We start from the raw sequence: 17,971 nt of genomic DNA on the forward strand, positions 1-17,971 counted from the left end.
TCAGGCAGGAAGCTTCCTACTCAGGCTCCTGGAAGCCATGGAGGAAATTACTCTTGGAGAAGGAGTGTGAGGGTCAGGAAGCCACCCATGGCTGCTGACAATGAGACACAAGCTGCAAGGAGTGTGCAGCACTCTTGGAGGAGAAACAACAGTTGCCAGATCCACCTCAAAGGGCTTGACTAGAGCTTGCTCTGTCTAGAAAAACTCTCCTCTGCACTTCCAGCCCCAGCCTCTGTGAAAAGGTCCTTCTTGCCATGAATAACCTGAAAGCAATGATTCTTTCACCACTAGGAAGGGCAGAAGAGAAGAGAAAGTGTGCTCAAAGCTCCCACTTCCCTCTCTGAGGAGACAAATGCAAAGCCACGATCACCTTGGGTGCTGAAGTCCGGGGTCGTGTTCCTCTCCCCCAGGCTCGGTTCAGACACTTGCTGAGCAGCACCAGTGACCTAAATGAACATTTGGAATCAAAGAGATCATTAACCTGCAACTCACCAAACCAAGGGAAGTGCTCAGGATCTGCAGGACACACCTCACAATGCTGAGTCACTTTCATGTGAGCTGCTATTCAGACTAAAAGCTATTTAAAGTATTTTCCATCTTTGGGTCAGGAGCAAATGCAAGGCAAAGGCACAAGCTCAATGCAATTTTACATTTTTCCTGAATCTACAAGGTAAACTCATCTTGAATTCACAGGCACTTGGGGCTGCAGGCTCACACTACTAAACTTAATATCTGAGTTGAGTAAAAGCAATCTCTCTTTCTACAGTCTGCTTCTCTCATATCGTGCTTGTTTTTTTGTTCACCACATCATATCACCCAAAAATAGGAGAGAGAAAACCAGAAACCACAAAAGCAAGCACAAGAGCAGTATTTTCCTTTAGTTACTTGTGAGGATGCTACCTGTTAATGTGCTTTGAAGCCCTTTATCATCGTTGCCACCCAGGTGCTCTCCAGCCTGGTGGAGATTGCTCCATGGACACAGAATTTATTACCACTCACCTTTTTTCTGAAGGGCTGGATCTAAGAGGGTAACTTCCCTTCACTTTTGAGAATCATGTGAACAAAAAATATAATTATTCCTGCTGGAAAGACTGGATCCATAAATACCTGAAATTTAGGAAATTTTCTTTCTACTGATTTGATTAGACTTAGGATTGGACCTTGTTGCAAATATTGATAGATTTTTAGCAGTTCTTTGGGAATGTGATTATCAAAAAAAATGATTCCAATAAGTAGCTGGTAACAAAAAATGAGAAAAAATATTAAAAAAGTTGAAAGGAATGAAACTGATACCATCTTGAGAAGAAAGCATCATATCTACTTCTGTCTGTAGGGCCACAATTAACTAGTAGAGCTTATTATGGTTGGTGACAGTCTAGAAATCAGCATCAGTCACCTCTGTGCAAACCTTTTTGTCAAGCACTTAATCTGTCTGGCCTAAAAAAATTGGATGTGACACAATTAGTCTGAAGCTATTAAGGCAAGAGCTTCCATGTCACATGCCAGTGTAGATTAAAGCACATATATTTGTGCAGAACTTACTGTGCTCACTGTTTGTTTTCTTTCTATCTATCTATCTGATCCAGTGACCAGAAAACTTCTTTTGATACAAATTTTGTTTTTAAAAATTATTTAAAGTTTAGCAAATACAACTCCAAGCAAAGAACAGTACCAGAAATACTTTAACTCAGCAAGAGATGGATAGAGGACTGGGAAGCCAAAGTGAAATCACTCATAGTTTTAAACAATTCCCCTGGAAATTTCATAATGGATCTTTCTTGATTGTAGGAGAGTACCACATCTGTGGTAAAAAGTAAAATGTGATGTCACTCAAAATCACAGATTGTTCCTGGGACCTGACTGTGGAAGTTCTGGGAACCAACTAGAAAAGTTAGAAATGTTCACAAATGCTCTTTCTTGTTGTAGAAAATTCAGACTGACTACCTTTTGGAAGAAGTGGTGTAGTGTTTTAATGGCATTTGTTTCTTTTTAAAAATCTAAGGATTTTAGGGGCTTTCATAAATTCTTAATCTAGGCACTTCCATAATCACTGACTGGAAAACATCTGTGGAAAATTTGTGCTGAAACATTTATAGACACTCTACATTGTCTCTGAATAATTGCTGACTGTATTTTCTGTGCACTTGGAACTGATTAACCCTCTTGCTTGGGGAAAGGAGAACCAGGGCTGTAATTGTAGCAGGTAACACTGACAGTTTTGAAGCCAGGTCAGAGTTTGGGTTCACACAGGAACAGCACATGGTTTCATGCAGGCTCCTGCACAGCCAAGGGTAACAAAACTTTATTGAATTCCACATCCTCAGACAGTTACTGAGCCATCAATAGAAAAAAAGGAAGAAAACCTGTGCTTTTAACAAGTCTGCAGAGCCTACAGGTTAGAAAACCTTATAAAACACCATCATTGATTCAGTTCACCCAGAATCCTGATCTGTTTGTTCTTACCTTTTCTATATCCCAGTCAATACTTTGCAAGGAAAACACTGAAAACCACTTTTTTTTATAGTCATGAAATGGGAATTCCTAATCAGTACAGATGACAACAGCAATTTTTACATGGATGCAACCACTTAAATTAGCACTGACATTTGTTGCCCATAAAATGCATGAAATACCGAGTCCAATTTGGTACAATTTAATAAAATTCTAAGGACCTCAATCCATTTAAAAACAAATAAAACCTATTGCTTGATGCACAGTAAAAGGTTTTACAATTATGACATTATTACATAATGGTTCCCAGAAGCACTTTTGTAGCTAAATCCCTGACATGATTTCCATTGCCAAGCCTGCCTTTGAGGGATTTATAAATCTCATTATTTCAGTTCCTACTGTACTGTGCTCTATGGGAGCATCTGCAGCATGTAAGGACTCAGGTCTCCATTTTGTTCTTCTTGTAGACCCAAAACTGTCTTAGACAGCTCAGCTAGGACACTAATTGCAAAAAATACAAGAAGGCTTTTGTTGTCAAGAAAAATCTGCGTCTGTCACCATAGGCTTTGGTTCTCACTGCCAGTGAGCTGCAGTGCTGAGAACAGAGCCTGTCACAAGCTCTGAACAGCAACCACCAAGTTCATATGCACTCACTCCTGGTAAGAAACCACATCATTCTACTATCAGAAATGAAGGCACCACTCATCTTCACTAGTGATTAGAACAAACAGCTCTGGCTCAGGTGGCCAGAGGTGAACAGGCAAGGTGCTGAAACTGACTCCAGATGCCAAAAATTAGCAGTGAATACAACATCTACTTATTAAAGCCAAGCTCTTCTTGCAAGAGCATGACTTTGCAGCTTTAAGTCACATCTTGTTAAATGATATTTTTGTTCCATGCTGGTGCTATTGTGCTGCTGCATGTGGATGCTCACACCAAGAGTGGTACCAGCTCCAAGAGTGCTCAAAATGATTTTGTGCTTTACTAAAACTAGATACTTAATTAATCCTTACTTAGTACAACATATGAATTCTTATCTCAGATAGGAGCCTTCTCTTTCCCCCCAAACCACGCATGATTTATATCACTTTTAGCCACGTTTTTTATCACTGAAAAATATCTACTTCTCCAAGGCTTGCAGGTTCTACAAGTTACTTCCAAGGAAAAATGATGGAACTTGGATAAAAAATATTCTAGAAGGAGATGGCCTTGAAAACTCCAATTTTGCTGTTCAGCAAGGAACTTCACTCAAAAGCAGTTTATACAGATTCATTTTATTGTAGCCAAACAAATCAAAAGTAATGCAATGTTTGGCCAGTTTGTTGTGTTGGGTGGAGGATATAGCCCAAGGTAAGGATCAGAAGATCTGTCAGAAACTGCTTTGTCAGTCCCAGAAGCTACAAAGATAGGCATATCTTGGGGAAATTTAATTGTATTTTTTTGGAGGTTTAGCATTTCAATTTTTTTTTCCTCAGACACTCATCTTATTAATTATCTTAATAATCTCATGTATAATAGTGAAAATTTGTATCATTTCTTTAGGTTTGTGGTTTCAATTCTGGTTTCCCCCAACATGGAAATAAGTCACTAGGAAATATTTCAATGTTTTATTTTGGGGCAAGGCAAAGTAGTCCCCTCTGTAATGTGGGTGCAATTTGGCAACCTGAACACAGGTATTTCCTCAGTGTGCATTAACAACTGATAAAGCATACCTAGAACATTTGACTCCTGGAGTTTTTACTGAAAGAAATTAGAGCTTCTAAAAGCAATTGTAAGTATTTTCCCTTTGTGACAGCTGATTCAATTACCACAAATCCCTTCAAGGGAATGCTGGAATCAGCTCTGGCTGTACATGCAGATACATTATAATTCCAGTTTCAGCTCAGCCAATACTATACAGTCAGAATAAAGCAAAAAGTGTAATGTAAACATTTGTCTCAAGTACACTGGATCCTTTCTGAAAGCTCAGGCTAAAGTGTCCTGCACTCTCAGGAGTAGCAGTTTCTTGTCACATAACAGCAGAAGCTGATGACTAAAAACTGTAACAATCAGCAGGTTAAGCAATAGAGAACTACTCACTGCTGCTGCATAGGAAGTAAAATTTGTTAGCTAAACCCTTTTAAAGAAAATAGTCTGGAAAATGTTTTTAAAGAATAAAAGTATTTTCTAATGATTGTTCTTTAAAGTTTACCTAGAATTATTTTGCAGCATGAAAATGTGAAGACCACGTAAAGAATTTCCTTTGGTTTTCCTCACCTGTCTGGCAGGCATCTCCCCAATCACTGCCTCATAAGGAGGGGGCAGCTCACTTGGATACAGCATTCCCGGGCTATTAATGGTTACTTCATATAAAGCACCAAATGGGGAATGAGGGAAGTCCAAATGGAGACTTCTACAAAAAAAAAAAAAAAACAAAAAAAACATAAACAAGCAAACAATTAGGAAATGGCATTGATTTATTACCTATACCACAGTGATGTAAAGACTTCTCTGAATTAAAAGCCAATACACTACAAAGAATTACATTCAAGAAATTTATTAGACAAGACATCCAAAATGAAGCCCTGGTTCACAGGGTAGCTTTAACAACTGTTTTTTATTTAGGATGCCAGCCATTTTTACCAGCCTCTTTTGCCATCATAAACATCCTCCACTAGTCCAAATTAATACACATAAATTGCAATAATTTTCTTAAAAATTAAATCTCAGACTCAACTTCAAATGTATAATGTTAACTGTGAAAGGATCACTTACAAAGGGACCTTTGCTCAAAGCTCAGACATTGTTATCCTTGTCTTAGTTAAGGTCAGTCATTCCTCTACTGCAGAAATACTTTAATGCAAATATTTCCAGATGTAGCCTAACAAGTTTGCTAAACCCCATATGGAATCTCTCTGGCAAAGAAGAGCCTAATGTAAATGAGGGACATGATTTGGGTTTGTGCTCTTTGAAAGAGCTGCAGGCCCACAGCTCAGAACCCAGTGCTGGTGGGAAGGGAAGGGAAGGGAAGGGAAGGGAAGGGAAGGGAAGGGAAGGGAAGGGAAGGGAAGGGAAGGGAAGGGAAGGGAAGGGAAGGGAAGGGAAGGGAAGGGAAGGGAAGGGAAGGGAAGGGAAGGGAAGGGAAGGGAAGGGAAGGGAAGGGAAGGGAAGGGAAGGGAAGGGAAGGGAAGGGAAGGGAAGGGAAGGGAAGGGAAGGGAATCACCTCTGTGCCTCCCCCACGGGCGTGCAGGTGTACTCTGGTGGGTAGTAGGGAGGGGGGGGGATTGGTGGAATGAACTCATCAAAATCCAAGGTTTGGTGCAGGACAGTTCCATGTGGAGTCATGCAGTCAGGATTGGCAGAATGTGGCCTCTGTGGCAGAAACTGGAAATGAACAACAGGTAAAGTTCCTTCAGATGGTAGAAACATCATCACCAATATCAACAATTTTAATAAAAGGTCAATATTAGCAACCCTGACCAATACCAAATTCATTAATACCCAAGCTGAAATTAAAAAGGCACTTCTGGGAGCATAAGAATACTTGTAATCAGTGAGGAGGGTGAGTCAGATTGCCAAAATACAGCACAAGGTTTTACTAAAGACAGAGAGGCAGTGGGTCTCCAAGTCAGTCAGTCTTAGGATGCAGGACACAGACATTTACAATTTAATGGCTTTTCAAGAAATATTTCTACATTGTATATTATTTTATTCTAGCCCCACACAATCAGTTCTATTTTAATAACTGCTAAACTAAAATAAATATTTGCATGTTTTTGTTTCCAATCTGAACTGCCACGCACTTACAGAGAAAATAAAAAACCCCAATACCAACCCCCAAAACAACCCCAAATAAATCTACCTTGAAACAGGCTACTACATAGACATTATGTTTTAAATAAAACAACTGGAAATATCCCACCCATTTTTCACTTCCAATGAAGGGGCCTTTTATAGCTATTCTTTATTATTCTTGTAAAATGAAATATTCTTAATAGCTGTTTGTGGTTTGGTGATACAGACACTGCACACTTAAATGTGGTATAAAGCTTATAAGCACTGGTATGAAAGTAAGAAAAACATTTATTCCATATGCACATCTCAAAACCCAAAAGAAAATAACTACACCGCACAAAAAAAAGTCATAATATCGAGAACCACATCAACATTTGTGACAGAGAACTGCATCAGCTTCCAGCAGGGCAGGGATCTAAAGAAGCATTCCAGATATCAGGAACACTCAGAAGTGTTCTGGGAAAGGCCTGAACTAATCCAAGATCAAATATGGATCATCCTGAAGATCCCACAACCCACACCTGGCTCTATTTGGTCCCCATGGATCAAAGGGGTACTAAAAGACAATCCAAACCCACAGAAATTTTTCTTTTCCAGGCAAGCTTCTGCTCTCATGTCACTTTTCTTGGATCAGTAGATGACTTGATCTTTAGCTCCTACCTTGTAAAACAAGCCTGCTAAGAAACTCTGCTGAGGGCACATTTCTTTTTTGGGCTGGAACAAGACCACCTATGTTTTTGTACTGTAGGCTCATTACATTATTGTTTGTTTAAATCCATGATTAAGATTTGGGAAGCAGTAAAATAAAAGGGAAAATGTTTATGTTTAGGAGACCCAGCAAATAGAAAGTAAATTACCTTCATTTTTAATACCACACTTCTATATTTATCACTTTTTGAAATTTAACTTGGTGTAGTTCTGCTGAATTTACATTACCACAGAAATGATACTGGTCTTTGTGCTTTAAAGCTTGAGTTACATCTTAGTTTTATTAAACTCCCTCTATGTTTGTTGTTTGAAAGGTCAGAGCTGTAATAATACAGCACAGCAGAGGGTCAGGAGGACCAGTACCACCTCTTTGTGAGAATGAAGTATTAGCTGCTTGCTGCTCAGCTCCCCAGAGATATTTCCACACATAACTATTAATAAAGAACCTCCTCTGCAGAACTGTAATTTCCTTACATCCTACAGCCAAGCAAGGACTTTCAGCCATTGTGTTCTGCTCATGTACAGCAGAGAAACAGAGACATGGCATCAGTTTGATTTACTCTTCATTATGTGAAATGTCTGAAGCTCATTCATCCTCCATGTGAGGTGGGATGCTGCTATCCCAGGTACTATCAGACATTTCTCTATTTGGCTTACAGGAAAAAAACCCAAAACCCACAACTTGCTTGCAGTCATTTGGTCTAAACTCATCTGATCTTTCAACAGCCACTTCCCAAAGTGTAACATAACATTAATACCAACCATTAAACTCCAAACTTCTGCCCTAAGCAATCATTGGTCTGTTACCATCTCAAATACATGGAAGAATCTTTTAGGAAAAAAGGAAGCAAGACAAACATCAACATAATTACCTAAAACCTGTAAACATTTATCATAATGAACACAAATATCCAAGTATGCTGGGTCATATTTTGTACAATATTTGACTCCACCAAACTCAGGACTGCCCTCATCTTCCTAAAACAGTTGATAGTTGGGGTCATTTTTACAGTCTGGAAAAAAAAAACACTTTAATTTACAACTTCCTTGACCTTTTCCCAGACTGTTTCCATACTGCCATGGACCCCAAGCTTTGGTTTGCACCAGAGAATTTGCAGCTCTGTTCCCTCAGTCCTGGAGCTCCCTGGAGCTGGATGCACTCAGCCTCACACTGGGAGTGATCCCCTCACCCCTGTCAGAACAGGGCAGTTAAACACAGGGCACTTGCAGAGCAGGGAACCATCAGCACACACTGTGGGGCATGACAGAAGGGAGAGGTTTTACACAGGGCAAAGGGGCTGTGGCTCCAGGAGGAAAAGATCTGATGCTTGGATGCAGCTCAGTTGAACAGCAGAATTACCTGCATCCCTTTCAAGGTCTGGCAATAACAAACCATGGACACGAACTGTGACCAACACTTGACAACGAGCAGCAGGATGGACATGGAAATACACATTTTGGGGGTGTTTATAAACAACACTTTACCTGTGTGATATCATCCTGCTGGGAGGCACAGAAATTAAAGTGAAAAAGGCTGTAAGAGGGAAACTAGCAGGAAATGAAACAATAGCAAATATAAGGGATTACCACAAAGAACAGATATCCTTGAGAAAACAATTGAAAGCTAGTAAGTGGGAATTAAGTCATATTTTATTCCACACTACTTGTCTACTGATCTCTGCTAGCCTGCAAAAGTTTATTCTTTCTACAGGAAAATGTATTTTAAATATCTTCAAGAGTTAGTCTCAAATAGTGAAGTCTGGCAGGGTTTCAGCAAAGGCTTAATACAAATTTCATAGGTTAAAAAAAGACAGTAATAAAATGCAAAGAGCTGAGAAAGCTGCAGAAACACTGACAAATACTTTCAGACAGAAACATATATTTCTGGTATTAGAAGACAGCTGTTATCAAATAATCAGTCTCAAGATACTGATGGGAAATGGGACAGGCAACAACAAGAACTGCCAAGCAGAAAGTGGGGGTGGCTGTTCAGTGACCAGGATAAACAGGATCAAGCTGCACTCAATATCATGTCAAAAACTGCAGCTCACACCATGGAACAGCTCACACAGTGGGACTCCCAGCCAGCCTTGGGATCAAACTAATGGCCACTGCAGAAGCAATGGAGAGAAAATGGTTGCAGACAAAGATAAACAGCATACAGCATCTCTGTTAAATGCTAAATACCCAACTGCATTAAAAGCTTAGCAAAAATTTACAGCTATCAACAGATACTTCAAACATATTTACTAGAAAGAAAGAGAAAGCCCACAGCTGTGGAAATCCAGAAGACTCAACCATTTCTATTACCCTCCTAGAGCTGTTGGATGCTGGGAGCTTTCAGAAATTTAACAGGCAACAAAATACAGATCTGGAATTCATGGTCTTCTAGGAAACAGCTGACCTTATGTTTGAAGCTTGGCATTCAGACTATTACACTCACACAGAGAGGTATTTTCTCATCCTTGGCCTTTAGTGTGTTTGAAACGTGTCTAATACTGGATGGGCATTACACAGCCCAGTGCTTGTGCTAAAGGCATGTGGAACACAGAGCACACACTGACCACAGAACTCAGTGTTTTCACTGGGCACATCTGATTTGGACAGAGTGGAACAGCCTGATTTAAACAGCCCTCATAGTGAGCACCACTTATTGTTTTAATTTTGTCTGCAGCTATGAGGGAAGAGTAAAACATGCTCTCTGTCTGGTTGCAGCAGGGTAAACAAGAAAGCTGTAAAATGCTGTAAACCCACTGCTTGGACCTGCATTCATACAGAGGTTTGCCATGGCAGCAGCAGCAAGTTGTTAGGAAGCAGGGAATTAGAAGCACAAGTGCTAGAAGTACCCCACTTCCAGAAGAGGGAAGAGTTTTTGAAAATGCAGTTATGCTCAAGGGTCCATTGCCACAGCACTGAGAATTCCACACAGCCAACAATGGGGCTGGACACCAGCAACCTCCTCTGCCAGCTCCCAGCCTGCAGCCAGACACATCAGCTATCCCTGCCCAGTGAAGAGTAACACGTCTCTCAGTGTTAGAATTTTCCAGGTGGAATAAACACCATTACATAGATATGTGTAAAATTATAAAACTCCCTCTCTTTTTGTCAGACCAAATTTCCAGCTCTTCACTGAAGGGCTGTCTGTAAGCTGGTCACTGAAGTGATCAGAAGGTATTATTCATGTTCTGGATATTCTGAGCACACTGAGGTAAAAGCTGATAGAGGAGACCCAGTTAAGGAGCTGAAGAAACAGCAGGTAAGACCTGTCAATATAATTCTCTATTGAAAGAGTTCCTCATGTGATACCATGTGGTCCATCCTTCTGCCCAAGGCATGTCAGACTAACAGCTCAGCACCAGGACTCCAGCTGTGGGACCTGCCCACTGAACATCAGCAGAGACTTTCTGTGCTCTGCACATCCTGCTCAGCACCACTGAGCCCATGGAAATGCCACTGCTGGGAGCCACTGCTCAGCAATTACAGCTTATCTCAACCACAAGTGCCTTATATCAGTATGTGCCTGGTGCTCTAAGGGAAACTTATCTGAGTTTTTCCTGTATCTGCAGGTAATTACCACTGTCTTCCATATCACATTTATTACATGCACTGTATAACTCTGAAATCAGTCCTTTGGAGACTCCAGAGTTCATTATTCTCATTTCAGTAATTTATAAAAATCTGCTGATTTTTGAGAATGGGAAATAAAAATTTCTAATTGCATATAATTAAATACTGGCACGTTATCCTGAGTGAAAGCTCTGTGCAATACACTCGGGTCTATAATTCTGTCTTCAATTAGCTGTCCTCCTGGACAGGTTGCTGTTTTCCTTTTCTAAAACACTGGAATTAGTATCTGCTGAAGGGAAATGTAGACTCTAATTGTCTACAAGAACAGAAGGATCCTGGTTGACTCTTATAATTTGTCCCTGATCTTAAAGGGAAATTATGAGACAGAAAATATTTTGATATGGAAAACACATTCAGATTTTTCTGCTCAGTTGTTTCCAGTTGCTGTTCCTACAACCATCACAGGAGCCTCATGGGTATTTGCTCTGTGATACCTTTTTTGAAGTACTTACCATATTTTAGTCTTAAATATGAAATATTCTTATTCTACCAATAAAGTGTTTGATGAAAAATCGTACATTTGTTAAAAATGTCAAAAGATTTCCTGACCTAAGGTGTGCATTTATGGTGGGTGTGAGGGGAGTATTTATGCAACCATATTTACATTTAGGATTTTTCTATGGATGTACATCATTCCCAATGCATGTTTCTAAAGGGAATGTCATCTGGGTTTTACACTACCTTAAGTGAACTTTGTGCCCAAAAAAGGATTATTTAAGTTTTGATGTCATTAGATTAAATTTAAAATGATATGTAATAATGTAATTATTATCAATAATCTCAATTCTCACTTAAGCTTCACTCTGAAGGGTTTTTATTACTATTTCCCCAGAATATGAGGGTCAAACAATGCCAGCAAAATATCACCCTCATACAGAGATGCTTTCTGTGAGGTGTTTGAGTAGAAATATTAACTACAGCCTATTAAGATAATGACATGCTGAATTATCACTAGGACTGATGAAAATAGTAATTAAACATTACAGCTTGCATGTGTCATCATTACCTTATTTTCTTTACAAAATAACAGATGGTTTTAGGTATCACACAACATGAACAGATATTAACAGTGATGGTGATAAAATCAGAACACATTCAATGGTATCAGTGCCAGCACTTCAAGGATAAGAAGTGTATAAACATATCAGGAGTGGAAGAAGAACTGGAATAGGTGTAATTCATGCTTCAGCCTGGCCACAGTGCCTGTAATATTTTGTATTTCTTACTTTAATCCAGGCAGCTACCTTTTGAAGAAAACAGGGTGCATTTTCACAGTAGCCATTCATCAGACAAGATGCAAACTGAAACTGCCTCAGGCAACAAATGAAATATCATGGAAGTGACAGTTTGGTTATTAAGAGCGGTTTCTTCACATTACAGAGCCTCAATATGATCTGATTTGATTCACATTTATTTCCTGGAGGGGTGTGCACATAGAAAGAACAATTCTGGGAAGCCCTGTAATGGAGTGCAGCCTTAAACTCTCTAGTGAGACACAACAAATGCCTTTCCAATCTTTAGCTATGGTATCACTTTCTCTTGGAGCTTTAGTACAATTGGTAGGGCTTCTTTGCCTGCGCAAATGCATATACTTAATACAATGAGAAAGGCTAAAGTGAAATGACAATTTTGGGGTACTTTCTAAAACAGTCAACTCAAACAAGGAACAATCCAGAAAAAATATAAAATAAAATATAAAGCAATAAAACCACTTTGAAGTATTCTGCTGTATTTTTTCCCTTAGCATTTGAAATAAAATATTTGTTAGGTAGGACTGGTTTTAAACTAAAAAACCCCTCTTCAAATTCACTGGAAAATTTAAACTTTGCTTACTACTGGACAGCTTGTGTTTGTGTTTTTAGGATGTTCTTCCTAAAGGCTGGGATGTCAGAAGACAAGAGTTTCCAGTAAAATACATCAGCTTGCCTGTATGAATCAAGACATTTGCTGTATGCAAAAGCACAAAATCACAGAATCATTGCTGCAGATTTTCTTGAGACTGTTACACCTGCTTTATGTTGCTAAGCAATAAATTGGAATTCTTCGAATTTGCAAAAATTACCATTCCAATGGATTAATTTCAGAGACAACCGCACAGGAATCACAGAACTGATTGCTCTAATGATAACCTAATGACATCCAAGGAGGCTGCTCCCTATTGCCTCTTCTTGTTATAGGAGAGCCTACAGAGCTCCTGAATACTGCAGAACAGAGTAAAACCATCAGCACAATAATTAAAACCTTCTCAGCTTTGAGGAGTGGTATCTTTGCTGCTGCTGTCAAACTTCCAACCTGGTACAACCCCGCTAAGAGAAGATGCACACATCAGTGAAAAGTAAAAGGAAAAAGCACAAATCCAGCATTAACAAGCAAGAGAAAATGAAGGTAATCGGATTTCTGGGTGTAGTAGAGCAAAGGGGAGCTGCAGATCATGGGACAATAGGCTGAAAGTAGTGAAAGAAAAAGAAATCCTCAGGTGAGAGTTGAGCTGGTCTAAGTCAGCGTAGCCCCAGGGAAGTTACGCTCACTTAGGCCCGGTAGGAATCTGGCTCAGCAACCTGAAAAAAGAAAGGGAAAAACTGATAAACAAGAAAAGACTGGGATTGAGCAGAAATATAGATATATTTGTATTTCCCTTCCTCTGGGGAGAAGGAAGAAATTTCTTGTTGATGGAGCTGAAAGGGTGGGAGAACAGACAGCTAAGCAAGAAAACAGAAAGCTGGAAACACAAAGCATAGGAAGCAAAAAGAAATAAACACTGAAACCAAGAAATGGCAGCATTGCCAGGTGGGAAAGAAAGAATCTTAAAGACATCCAGAATGAGGTGGCAGAGAGAAAAATTATGTGCTTTTAGGAATTTGACTTCCTATTGAGGTTACTGCTTCTTGCATATGCCCATCAGAAGCAGTTTAATATCGGTCTTGGTTCATTGTTACCTATTTGTTTTTATTCCTCTTACACTGCTAAATACCATTAAGTGTAGATCAAGATTCCTGGAATATACACCTCTGGATCACTGCTACCATTTTTCCACTAGACAGACAGATTTTTCAAGGTATGATAATCTCTTCATCTCCTCATCATCACTGCAAGGTGAAAAAGTTCTTTAGTCAATGGGCATTCTTGTAGTAAATATGGAGGGGGAGAGTGTATGAAAAGAAAGAATAGCCAGAATCCAATAAAGACCCTTTAACATTTAAAATATAAGTGCCATCAGCTGAAGCTGAACATTATTTCTGTTAATTATTTCCCATCCATACTAGTGTTATTAAATAAGCACTGTTTACAAGCCTCTACAAGCCTGCACAATATGCATAAACAGAGCCCTACAGCAAAAATGCATTTATATACTATTTGCAGTAATTACCTAAACATATGAGCCCAACTTATAATATCCATTTCTATGTGAAGCAAACATCAGATCCCAGACTGAAGATATTTTTTAACTGGGTTTGAAACCCAGTGACTGGAACACTTGTCTAGAAAGGGCAGCCTTATCTCTGTAATTCATGCACTTAAATCAATACCCATGGCACCCAGTGTATTTCTAATTATTTCTTTTTAAAAGACCTGTGCCTGCATGGGCAGGCTTTACAACATTTCTGAGTTCTTTAAATGGTTTGCAGCTGACTTGTTGGGCCAGTCTTCCATCCATGCAAACTTTTCCAATACCAGATGTACATATGGCCAGTATTAGATTTGTGTGTTTGCCCTCCTTTATTAAACAGGACATTTCCTAGATTAACCAGCAATAGAGCAAGGTTACAAGCAGTGGAGCTAGCCTGAAAAATACAAAGGTTTTTAAAATTTTGTTGGTTTTTTTTTTACATTGAAACCCTGCGAATCCAACACTCATTTGGAATAGGAAAGCTGCCTTTGTCCAACCAAAACAAGACAGCATCCTGTGATGCAGCTGACTGTGCAGAAGACTAATGATCCTTTTTGCTCTTGTTTTGAACACAAATGTTACTCTGACTGAACACGTTTTCCTTATGAAAACACAATTATTGGCACAGGGCTGTGAAAAGTTCCAGTTTTGAGGTTGTATTTCTCATACTCTGTAGCTCTCATAGCAATCTAGTAATGAAAACTAGGATTTTAAAGCTAAGTAATTGCTCTGGGGAGTGTGGAAACTGGAGATAATATACAAGTGATGACAGCCAATGTAACTGAACCTCGTTAATAACCTCGTTAACAAAAAGAACAAGTCCCAGTTGCAAAATCCTGATCATACACTATAATACATAAACATTGAAGCACAGCAGCTCCTCATGCTGCATACATCTATATGCTATGTTTATATAGATGTATGCAGACAAAAAATACACCCATGTACACACACATTCTAACACTACACAGAGACACAAATAGGCTGAAGTTTATAGGCAAGGAGTAGGTGCAAATGAGCATCCACAGAGAAGGACACTGTGCTATGCTGGACAAACCCTGTGTTGGCACTGAAACGTACTCACCATTTGCAGGAGATCAGAAGAAACCATCTGCATGCAACACATTGCTGTTGCCAAAGCACAGACAATGGTGGAGATGATATTGAGAGCGCACACACTGAACAACAGGTCCTGCAAGAGACAGCAGCAGAATATCATCTCTTATCTCAGGGACACAAAGCACAGGAGATGCTTGAGGAATTTGATAACAAACACTCTCAGCTGCTATCCATGAATAAGGTCCCAAATAACTGGGTAGAACTAATTTGGCTTGTAATCTTTTTCAGGTAGCAATCCACAAAGGCAGCAATTACAGAAACAAACATCTTCCCTTTCCCAGTTCTCACAACACATTTGCTATTAGATACTTCCTCAGAAATATTGATATTCAAAATTCCTTGTTCCCCAAAAAGACAAATCACTCTTTCACAGTCCACTCCAAGCTGCAGCTATCACAAGGAAAGATACTCTAAAAGACATCTCTGATTAAAAACTACATGCAGTAATATTATTGCTTTGAGTAGTTGAAATCTACAACTTAGGGTTGTGTGTTAAAAAAATTCTATTATGAAACAGAGACTTATCCTGTGGTCAGAAACTCAATGCATCTGAAATATTTTTATACATGAGAGAAAAGCAGTGATTACACACCCAGATATTTCACCTTCTACTGATGAATTGAGTGCCTATGGTCATATTGTTGGCTTTTTTTTAAAGAACAAGAAGTTTAAAATAGAACACAGAATATTGGTTTAACAAGTAGAATAAAAGAAAATACACATTTGAATTAAAATGGAACATTTTTATAGCAATGGTGTCACTAAAAATAAAGCATTTATCTCTCTTCCAATCATCGGATTTGTATTTACTTGCTCCACAGCCAGTGAAAAGACCAGAAAAGAATTTAGTGTGCTGGCAACATTTCAAAACTACTACAATCCTTGTACAGAAACTGCATGGCTGCTGGGGCTATTGTGTGGCCCAGTTCTCTGAATAGCCAGTAAAAGCATTTGAGAAAAAGCAGCACAGAGAACAGAACAAAATTGCTACAACACAGTGAGTAAAAAACACTCACTGTGTGAAGAACATTCCATAGGGTCTAAGTTTAAAAGAGTATTTCATTCACTGCCAATGCATGAAATAACTTCTCTGCTAAAAATTGCTTTGTTTTCCCCAACAGTTCTGAAACAAATGATAGAAAGGTGCAGATTTACTCCTGCCACTGTAATTGTTTGCTCCTCAAGTGACCTTCATTTGAAGATGGAAATGCCAGCCATGGGAACCAGGCAGACAATAAATGGGCCAACAAGTTTTAGTCATTTAATAACTTCCACTGAGCCAGATTTGCTCTTGCTGATCTGGTCAGTAGTTTTCTGTCTTCTTGGCCAGCCCTTCAGCCAGAGGAATAATGAATCATCAGCATTAACAGGAAAATACTGGAGGGGCCAATCACTAAGTCGCTGACAGAAGGTGATGCAGAGGACTCACTTGAAGTCATACAGACTCACTTAGAGCATTCAAATAGAGGTAAACAGACAAAGTGATCCCTGGAGACCCAATTAGTTAACAGTGCCAAAAAAAAGGAAATTGAGATCCTTCATGTTCTGCTTTCCATATGCAAACCTAGGTAAAGAACACTGAGGCAGAGACAAGATCTAGGGTAGAAAATAGGACAATTTCCTAGCAGGAAGAAACATCATCCATTTCCTACTACAGCCATTCAAATACAAAAAACTTAGCCAATCTGAGTGCTTAACTTAATACCATTTATGCTAAATAATAAAATCAAAGTTCTAAATTAGGATGCAAAGTGTCTCCAAGACCTTCATACACCTTTACATGTCCCAGGACAGACTTAACTGTGCCTCTAAGTCTCATGGCAGATGTTTTTCTCATCTGTTCTTAAAGACCCCACAGCTTCATCACTATTATTCACTATTCCAGTGTTTATTTTTACCATCAGTGTCCTGGTTATGTCCATCCCACAGATGAAACCCATGGCTTCTTTTCTTCTATAGCTCTTGAGAACAGGCTGTTACACAGCAGACTTTTATACCTTTGAACTCTATTATCACTCTTGAAGCCTTTTTCACCTTTACTGCATGACATATTAACACCATTTTCTCCAATTCTCAACTGAAATCAACTTTCCAGGCCTCTGATCCTTTGCATTAATCTAATTTGTTTCACTTCACCTGGGTCCACATCTTTCCTTAAATGCAGGATCCTAAACCAGATACAACTGAAGGCCTTGCAAACACCAGCTCTGGTGTGAGGATTATTTCTTGTGCCTTGCAGGCTGCACTCATCCTTACCCACCCTGAGATGTTTCCTGGCACGCTGGGACAGCTGTGCTCTGTTTGTTACTCAGCATTTTGCTTTTGATGTAGGGCAGCGATTGCTGCCCACAGGAGCAGCAGCCTCTTTCCACACACTCCTGTCCAGCTAAGCACACAATTTCTCTTCCTGCTACAACCTCTTTGAAGGTGAAGGTACAACTAGAAAACCCCAAATGCAGGGATGCAGAGTTTTTATGTATTTCATAAAGATCAATAGGGAGCAGACATCTAAAACATTGTAAGTCTAAAATTTTAACAGAGACAGTAATAACTGAGCAGTAATTGTGGAGGCCTCACCACCACTAGATATTTCTTAAAGCAAGACTGCTTCTTTATTTGTTTTGGCTTTTTTATCCTAAAGTCTGTTTCAACTCAAACAGGAATCAAGCCACAACCCACCCTCCTCTGCTCCCCACTCCCCCACCCTCCCCAAACATTAATCAGCCTCAGGCAATTTACCATTTTCAGGAAATTCACTCCCTGTGCCCTGTAGAAAAAATAATTAGGTAATCCATGACACTCATTTATTCAGCTATAGATAAAAAGTGAGCAGGAACTAAAGCCCTCCATGGTCAAGCACAGTGCCAGAAGGACAGGGTAGGTGCTGACAGACAGCAGCTGGA

At 39.4% G+C, this 17,971-nt stretch overlaps 1 protein-coding gene across 4 annotated transcripts in view; it reads right to left on the minus strand.

Annotated features, from left to right (window-relative positions):
* The window catches only part of ENTREP2 (endosomal transmembrane epsin interactor 2), a 92,276-nt gene that overhangs the window by 9,204 nt on the left and 65,101 nt on the right, over positions 1-17,971 (minus strand). For 2 of the 4 annotated variants that reach the window (XM_066559144.1, XM_066559147.1), the window contains exons 5-9: positions 15,034-15,141; positions 8,420-8,482; positions 5,655-5,815; positions 4,708-4,843; positions 371-446 (exon numbers count right to left, since the gene is read on the minus strand). In XM_066559144.1, coding sequence (XP_066415241.1) covers positions 371-446; positions 4,708-4,843; positions 5,655-5,815; positions 8,420-8,482; positions 15,034-15,141 — 544 coding nt within the window. The remainder of the gene's footprint in view (positions 1-370; positions 447-4,707; positions 4,844-5,654; positions 5,816-8,419; positions 8,483-15,033; positions 15,142-17,971) is intronic. The other 2 variants (XM_066559146.1, XM_066559145.1) reach the window with 2 other exon arrangements.

This window comes from Molothrus aeneus, chromosome 13 (genome assembly GCF_037042795.1).
Source record: "Molothrus aeneus isolate 106 chromosome 13, BPBGC_Maene_1.0, whole genome shotgun sequence".
NCBI lineage: Eukaryota > Metazoa > Chordata > Aves > Passeriformes > Icteridae > Molothrus > Molothrus aeneus.